The 9,204-nt window shown below is 46.0% G+C and overlaps 1 protein-coding gene across 1 annotated transcript in view; it reads right to left on the bottom strand.

The window, feature by feature from the left end:
* LOC125431442 (dipeptidyl peptidase 1-like) overlaps positions 1–9,204 on the bottom strand; it is a 269,788-nt gene continuing 260,584 nt past the window's right edge. The window contains exons 5-7 of the mRNA XM_048494217.1: positions 8,400–8,518; positions 3,154–3,285; positions 1–561 (exon numbers count right to left, since the gene is read on the bottom strand). Of these exons, the coding sequence (XP_048350174.1) occupies positions 62–561; positions 3,154–3,285; positions 8,400–8,518 (751 nt within the window). The 3' untranslated portion in view covers positions 1–61. The remainder of the gene's footprint in view (positions 562–3,153; positions 3,286–8,399; positions 8,519–9,204) is intronic.

A 9,204-nucleotide genomic window follows, 5' to 3' on the forward strand; every position in this document is an offset into this window, starting at 1 on the left:
TTATGATTCTAGGGGGGTGGGGGATGCAATACGACTTCCTAGGAGGGAGTCAACTAAAGCTTTACACCTTGGTTATAGGAGAAGCAGCCACAGCGATGCTCTCGATAGCACACTCGTCTGTGCCTCTGCGGATCCGGAAGTAGCCATCTTCGCCCCAGGCTTCTCCCCAGCTATTCTTCACAATCCAGAACGGCTCACCGGTACGCGGGTCGCTGCCATATCCCACAAGGAGGACAGCGTGATTGGTCAGTTCAAAGGGGTTGAAAGGATCCATCAGCCCCGTGTGGTGGTAGATCCCACCTTTATAAGCAGTGAAGTCCGGAAGCACCTCAAAGCTGACGACCAACGGTCCGTTTTTAACAAGTTCAAGCTTCATCAGCGCTTCGTTGCATCCACCGTAAAACCCTCCAACGTAGTGGTAGTCAGAGGAGTAGTAGTGGTAACAGTTCTTCTTGAGAGAGCAAGGGGAATCCGTGCCGGTGTAAGGCAAGCACGCCTCCTCAGCCAGGCCAAAATCTTGAGCGTATTTCCCAATGAGGTAGGGGAATCCTCCATTGCAACCTGGGTGGGAAAACAGAAATTTTGGGGAGTGGCTCTAAAGACACTACGATTATCAGCACTAGTGTTTTTAACCACACCTTTTCCCAGAGAAACACAGGCGCACACATCCTACATTTTATTTATTTAACTCAACTGCACCCCACCTCTCTCACCAGTACCCAGCTTGATGTGGGTAAACCGTAGCATGTGTCAAACTCGCAGCCCTCCAGATGTTATGGACTACAGCTCCCATCATCCCCTGCCAGCATGATGCTGGCAGGGGATGATGGGAACTGTAGTCCATAACATCTGGAGGGCCGTGAGTTTGACACCTGTGCTGCAGAGGAATGGGGAAGGCAGTAGCAAATCACCTCATAAACACAGTCAGCCTGGTAAACATCGTGACGTGGCATCACCCCATGGGTCAGTAATGACCCAGTACTTGCACAGGGACCTTTACCTTTTTTTCCGCCCCAGTGGGGGACCAAAAGTTGCTTACATTGTTCTCCTCTCCTCCATTTTGTTCTCACAACAACCCTGTGTGGTAAGTTAGGCTGAGGGTGTGTGACCCAAGATCACCTACAAAGCTCTATGGCATGAATGGGAATTCGAACCTGGGTCCCCCAGATATTATGCCAACCCACTATATCACACTGGCTATTTATCATGAAACAACAGAGACACCGGGGCAAGCAGACATGGCTAATCCTGTCAGGTCCCTCTTGAAGGGTTGCAGTCATCATCTGAGCATCCATTTTGCACAGTAAAAGACTCCATATATTAAATCTGGTAAGACTCATGAATCTGGTAAGACTCATATTCACTCTGGTAAACCTGGTAAGACTCATATTCACTCCTGTGCATCGCCTCCCACAGAAAGCCACCTTGCCATTTTGAAGCTGTTCTCCTGTGCCTTTGAATGACGTTACCCATTCACTAATATCAAACCTCCCATTAGGACATGGGGTAAGCTGCGTATGAATGTTACACCCTTAGGATCCTGCCACCCACCAAAGTAAAGTACATCTTTGTATTCAAACAGAATAGCATATTGGGTTCTAGTCAGGGAAAGTTTTGGGGTGGCATAGCGGCTCAGAGAGACATCAAAAACATAATCAGAAGAGGAGGAAGAGGAGGAGGAGTTTGGATTTATACCCCCCCTTTCTCTCCTGTAGGAGACTCAAAGGGGCTTACAATCTCCTTGCTCTTCCCCCATCACAACAAACACCCTGTGAGGTGGGAGGGGCTGAGAGAGCACTGAAAAGCTGTGACTAGCCCAAGGTCACCCAGCTGGTGTGTGTGGGAGTGCACAGGCTGAATTCCCCAGATAAGCCTCCACAGCTCAAGCGGCAGAGTGGGGAATCAAACCTGGTTCCTCCAGATTAGAATGCACCTGCTCTTAACCACTACGCCACTGCTGCTCCAAAAAAAGAAGTGTTTGGATTTACACCCTGCCTTTCATTCCAGTAAGGAATCTCAAAGCGACTTATAAACTCCTTCCCTTCCTCTCCCCGCAACAGACACCTTGTGAGGGAGGCCATCCACCATCTCCAGTTCCACCAGGTTGGGAGAAGATCTCCAGTACCACAGGATGGCACTGACCTAACACATTCACCCCGATTTCCATCTGCCATCATTATTTTCAACTATTAAAATCCAAAAGCAACGGTCTTGCAAGCTATCTTGTTCAACTTCCAGCTCAGGGCAGAAAATACAAAGCTAGGACACCCTCCGCAGATGGCAATCAAGGCTGTGCTTGATGAACAAAGACCATCTTTAGGTAACTTGTTCCACTGCTCTCTGCTGCTTCTTGAGGTAGGCATATTTTTGCCCCCTCCTCACCCCCAACACCTTCCTAGAGAAACCAACCACTTTTCCCTCAAGCAAGCTATGGGTGAAAGGCTTTCTACTCCCATAGGCCCCTTCCGCACATGCAGAATAATGCACTTTCAATCCACTCTCACAATTGTTTGCAAGTGGATTCTGCTATTCCACACAGTAAAATCCACCTGCAAAGTGCATTCAAAGTGGATTGAAAGTGCATTATTCTGCATGTGCGGAAGGGGTCCTAGTAAGAAGAGACACCAACAGAATTCTGCATCCCCTTCACTACCTTTTGCTTCTGCCCACATGGGAAAGAACCTTTGCCTCGGCTCAAATTTAAGTTCCTCTTGGGAGGCTGAATGTCCCATCTCAGCATGAGTCGCTGTCCTGAAGGTGGCCGGCTATTCAGCCCTTGCTCAACTCAAAAGGCAGTTCTCAAAATTAAGAAGAAGAAGAGTTTGGATTTATATCCCCCCTTCCTCTCCTGCAGGAGACTCAAAGGGGCTTACAATCTCCTTGCCCTTCCCCCCTCACAACAAACACCCTGTGAGGTGGGTGGGGCTGAGAGAGCTCCGAGAAGCTGTGACTAGCCCAAGGTCACCCAGCTGGCGTGTGTGGGAGTGCACAGGCTAATCTGAATTCCCCAGATAAGCCTCCACAGCTCAGGCGGCAGAGCGGGGAATCAAACCCGGTTCCTCCAGATTAGATACACGAGCTGTTAACCTCCTACGCCATTGCTGCATTAAGTATTAATGTTAACGAAGGTTCTCTGGAAACCATTCTGATTACCTTGAGCATACTCCGTACAGGAAACAATTTGCTGGGGACTCAGAATTGGAGTCTGCGTATTGTTGGAGAGGACTCGAATCCGTGCTTCCATCATGCCCATGGAAGCGAAGGCGTAGCAACTTCCGCAGGACTCTGAGAACGACAGGAAGCAATATTAGTCAATCAACCATTATGTCTGAGATCAGAAATTCCCAAGGTGCATGCTAGGGCAACTGCCAGTGTGTTAGAGAAACCTTAGTGTGCTGTGAGAAACAGTTATTAACAACAACAACAACAACAACCACAACTACTACTACTACTACTACTACTACTATTATTATTATTATTATTATACACATAACAACACAGCACAAGTGTCTGGAATTCATCTCTGAATATCGAGTCCTTCCCAAGGACCTAGGATATTAGAGGTATTTGCGTAGAATGTGTGCAGTTCCTAGAAGTGCTGCTTTCTGCAGCATGTGGACTGATGTTCTGTCCAAGTTTAGGCTTTCCAGATGTTTTTCAAGATTTCTTGGGATTCCTCCTAGAGCACCGACTACTAGTGGGATTACTGTTGTTCTTTTCTGCCACAATCGTTCAACTTCAATTTGTAGGTCCTTGTATTTTGTGATCTTTTCCAGCTCTTTGTCCTCTACCCTGCTGTCAACTGGCACAGCAACATCTATGATCCAAACATGTTTTTTCTCTATCACTGTTATGTCTGGGGTGTTGTGTGCCAGGTGTCTGTCTGTTTGTATTCTAAAGTCCCAGAGTATTTTTGCTTCTTCATTTTCTGTGGTCTTCTCTGGCTTGTGCTCGTACCAGGTCTTGCTACAGGGCAGGCCGTACTTTTTGCAAAGGTTCCAGTGCACCATTGCTGCTAGCCTATTGTGACGTTCAAGATAGTCAGTTTGGGCTATTTTCTTACAACAGCAGATGATGTGCTCCACAGTTTCATCACCCTCTTTGCAGAGACGGCACTTTGGGTCATTGTAAGACTTTTCGATTTGTGTCTTTATTGCATTTGTCCGTAATGCTTGCTCCTGGGCAGCAAAAATCAGGCCTTCAGTTTCCTTCTTTAGAGTTCCCCTTCTGAGCCACTCCCATGTTTTCTTGCTGTCAACCTTCCCTTCAATGTTCTTAAAGTACTGCCCATGGAGTGGCTTATTATTATTATTATTATTATTATTATTATTATTATTATTATTATTACCGCCCTCCCCTGGAGGGCTCAGGGCGGTGAACAGAACATAGATAGAGCACAATAAAATCAGAGGCTAAAATCAGTTAAATATTAGTTAATTTGGCTCTATATAAATAAACCCCACCCCATTAAAATGCAGCACACTAATCAGCAACATAACAAAGATGGCACCAACTATCAAATCCCCTAAAAGAAAAAAAGGAGGGAGGACGGCGGGATCCACTGATGTTATGAAAAGAATTTAGGTACGTTCCACACATGTAGAATAGTGCACTTTCAATCCCACTTTTCACAACTGTCTGCAGAAGGTGATTTTTGCTATTCAGCACAGTAAAATCCAGCTGCAAAATGCACTGAAGAGTGAATTGAACGTGCGTTATTCTACATGTCTTGCGGGAGGAACCTCAGATGATAAGATTATTTCCCCCTCCATACACTGTAAATCCAGAGTGGAGGCGGACTCCTGCATCTCTGCATTAATTACTTTTTTGATCTTAGTTTGTTTCCTATTAATACAAACCGCATTTGTCCACCCTTCTAGCGTGACTGACCGCTGCAGACAACAGCAGATTTAGCTCTCCTGTTTGCACCAAAGCGAAGGTTACTGCACTGATCATGCGCTTCCACACAGCAGAGCACAACCAGGGCAATTGCTCATGCAGAACCTGAAAACAGAGCAGAATATTCTATATGAAAGGTTCTCCACACTCTTAAACATTATGCAAAATAATTAGGGACCACCCCCTTCCCCCCCTTTTTTACTAGCAAATTGCATACTTGCTATCCAGAATCTGGGAAACATTACTGGAAATCCTGTTGTTCCCAAGTAACTATGTTGCATGGCGTCACCATTTTAAGCAGCATATACCGCACTCCACATGGTAGGTAATCTTTATTTCCATTTCACCAGGAAGAACTGAAGCTTGGTGATAATATTTCCCCATCTGAAACCACACAATCAAGCAGGGGTCAAATATAGATTTATTGGCAGGGAAAAGTTTGAAGTAGCCACCTCTCTGCTAGATATCCTCTCAGTTCCAAGTAGATCTGTGTTTTGGTGCTGTGTGGTTTCCGGGCTGTATGGCCGTGTTCTAGTAGCATTCTCTCCTGGCCGTTTAAGCCTGCATCTGTGGCTGAAAAATGTTCAGAGAGATCAGATAGTAGGAAAGGAAACAGCAAGTGGAGTATATATACCTATTGGTAAAGGTCAATGGGAACCTGAAGAATCTCACATACTACGCTTCATTGTTACTCACTTGCCAGGCCACTCCTATTCAGATGCCCTCACCTATTGACCTTTACTCACGGGTAATATATGCTCCGCCTTGCTTTCCTTTCCTACCATCAGATCCTCTGAGATGCCAGCCACAGATGCAGGCGAAACGTCAGGAGAGAATGCTGCTAGAACACGGCCATACAGCCCGGAAACCACACTGCTTTCAATGATTCCGACCATGAAAGCCTTCGACGGCGGGTATCTGTGTTCATTCCGGATTAACCTGATGGGCTGAATGGTACCTTAACTGGCTGTTCTTAGTTCTCCAGGCTATGTGGCCATGGGTTTTGCTCCTAATGTTTAGCCCACATATGTAACAGCATCTTCAGAGATACGTGTTCCTCTCCAAGATTCCCCATTCAGCATAAGAGGGCTTCACAAAAGCCTGGCTAAAGCAGTACCCGAAAAAACGCGTTCCCGACATTCTGCCACCCATGATCCAAACTGACCCTCCCAGTTTACACAAAGGTCATTTTTACTTGCGGATTTTGACAATATGACCACATGGCAGCACCGACTATAGGCGTGGTGGCGAACCTTTGGCAATTCAGATGTTATGGACTAAAATTCCCATCAGCCCCTGCCAGCACGGCCAATTGGCCATGCTGGCAAGGGCCACAATAAGAGTCCATAATCCTGGAGTGCCAAAGGTTCACCACCACTGAACTATAATGAGCTTCTCTGCTTAGAGGAATAAGACTGTCAGAATGGGACACACTAGAGCACGTGGGCCAGAAGTGCACAAAGTTTGGAATTTTTGAAATTCCGAAGATTCAGATTCCAGCAGCAACTTGAGCTGTTAGCACTTGCCTCCGCTTCGCCGCGCATCCCTGTCGCATAACGAAACCCTGTCAATCTGACGTACCGCATTGAGCTCTCAAAGCCCCGACAAGTTTTACGAGACGCTGCACGGGCCGACCATAGTAATTGCTTTCTTTAATATCCAACCCAAATAAATTGATTTATTCCATGCAGCTTCTGTGATGCGTTAAGGCGTGCTAACTAAGAGGCAATAATTGATGTCTGGGGAAGGTTGGGAGAAAGGCGGTAGGCGACCCGACCTGGGTTATCAAATGCAATCTGAGCTAATTTATAAAACCAACTGCTTTTCTGATGTTCTCAAAATTCAATTTTAACAGAGTTGAAATTGCATTAAAGAACCTCTTGATCCATGGCCAATGGGATCGCCAACAAAAAAGGGTGATTAACAGGCATAAACCACTCTTAGAAAATGATGTGTTGTTCCAAAGGGATTGGTTCTCTTTCCAATTGCTGCTATTTTTTTCCCAGCCCGGTTCTCTAAGGCTATGGGAAGGTTAATTTCCAAACAAGCGTTCTTAATAGCAATTATTTAAGAAATTAATAAGACCATAACCCCCCTCCTCTCCCAAAATAACTGTTTCTCCTCGGCAGTGAAGACCTTCAACTGTATTTCCAGATACAAATCCCACTGTAATGTCCTGTGAACCCGCAACTTCAATCAGGACATCAGCCATGTGACAAGAAGGTGAGACACGGATTATGTAAAGGGTACACTGCTATTTAGCTCTAGATCAGTGGTGGTGAACCTATGAAAGCGCGGGTGCCAGAGGTGGCACTCAGAGCCCTCTCTGTGGGCACATGCAGAGTGCCCCCTCACGCATAGGCTGGCCTGGAGCGCTGGGCTCGATTATTAGCATTAAAACCAGAAGACCTGGATTTTGGGGAAGCAGTGCTTAGGCCAACCCTGTTAAAGCTGTTAAACCCCACAGATTTTCATGCGAAGAACTAAAGCACGATCTTTACCTGGGAGTAAACTCGGTTGCTGGCAGTGGAGCTTGCTTCTGAGCAAACCCTCCTAGGGTCGTGATTCACCCGTTGGAAGAGTTGCACGGTTGCTTCAAAGCAAAGCCACCGACTACCACCAAGCTTACTCCCGAGTAACACGTGCCTCGGAGCCAACCGTTTTAGTCTAAACTAAAACCTCAGTATTCAGGTTAAATTGCCGTGTTGGCACTTTGTGATAAATAAGTGGGTTTGGGGTTACAATTTGGGCACTCGGTCTCAAAAAGGTTCACCATCACTGCTCTAGATGGCAGACCAGTCAGAGACGCCCAGCGTCTTTCATGGCCCACCTTTCTTGACAAGTCTCAAGGCGAATCTCAAGATATTTAAAGAGATAATTCAGTCTAACAGCAAAGACATTCGATAAACAACTAATCAGGATTACAGAATGGAAAAATGATGCAAACTAAAACTCTCTGACTTGGCAAGTGTCAGAAAAGGTACTTGGTGAGAATCAGGTTGGGGACCCCTGAGTTAAGGTATCTTGGAGGGGTAGGTGGGATGCTAGAAAAACCCGTCTGCAAAGGGAGTGGCAGGCAAATATTTTTGTGGGACGAAAGGCATGACAGGCCATAATGCAGGAAGTATGTTACAAAGGTTGAAGACAAGGCAGTAAAAGGGAATTGATACTCACAATAAGCCTAGCTTCAGATTACAGCCCTTTTAAAAGCACATTCTTGAGTTAAGAACATAAGAACTAGCCTGCTGGATCAGACCAGAGTCCATCTAGTCCAGCACTCTGCTACTCGCAGTGGCCCACCAGGTGCCTTTGGGAGCTCACGTGCAGGATGTGAAAGCAAGGGCCTTCTGCTGCTGCTGCTCCCGAGCACCTGATCTGCGAAGGCATTTGCAACCTCAGATCAAGGAGGATCAAGATTGGTAGCCATAGAGTTGTTCCATGTTTGATAAATTCTGCGTGTCTTGTAGATGAGAGCTTACCATTTTGAGAACGTGCCTTACCTTGGTTTCGCACCGGACTGACATAGTTCACACCGTTAACATTTCGCCAGTCCCAGGAGGTAGGCAGGGAGGAAGCGGCTTTGGTCACCTCAGCGGTCAGTGGGGCAGGCTTCGGCCTACTGGAAATATGACATACATTTTGCAAGATGAGGTCACAGTCCCAACATGGGGGGGAAAGGCAAGAAATTATAGAACGCTGCTGTCAGTCTTGAGGTCACTTTCAGCATTAAGATCTGCCTCCAAAGCCCTGCTCTGTTTCCTTGCCTGCAGAGGCCAAGCGGGTGGCAGCTGCAGATAAGATAAAGGACTTTTCTTGGTAAATGACGATTGACTGCATTCTGCGTGTTTAATTTTTGGAACCAGAAGCCATTTTGAACCACAAGAGAAAGGTAGGGCACAAACAGTTTAATGAATCATCCGCAAACATTCTAGTTTCTAGCACCGTTTGACAATTATGTACTGCAAAGCAACCTGCGAGGAGGGCAACACAGAGTTTATTATTTTACGCATCTCCCAGACTTTTCATTTACATCATTACGACTGTGATATTTGGTTACATTTCTCCACAGTAGGTTTTAATACAACACCTTTCTTTCAAGAGAAAGATATCTATTGGCTCAATGAACCAACTTTTAATTGAAGCCTATAGTATATGAGGATGTCCTGGCGTTATTTAGGATTTATCCTGCAAAACAATTCATCGTAGTCATAAGGATCTTAAAAAGTAACATTTATAGTCTGGAATGCATTTAATTTTGTAGTAATGCACTGCTGACCCAGCAGCACCGTGGTAGAACGTTGGGAC

The sequence above is a fragment of the Sphaerodactylus townsendi genome, linkage group LG04 (genome assembly GCF_021028975.2).
Source record: "Sphaerodactylus townsendi isolate TG3544 linkage group LG04, MPM_Stown_v2.3, whole genome shotgun sequence".
In the NCBI taxonomy this organism is placed as follows: domain Eukaryota; kingdom Metazoa; phylum Chordata; class Lepidosauria; order Squamata; family Sphaerodactylidae; genus Sphaerodactylus; species Sphaerodactylus townsendi.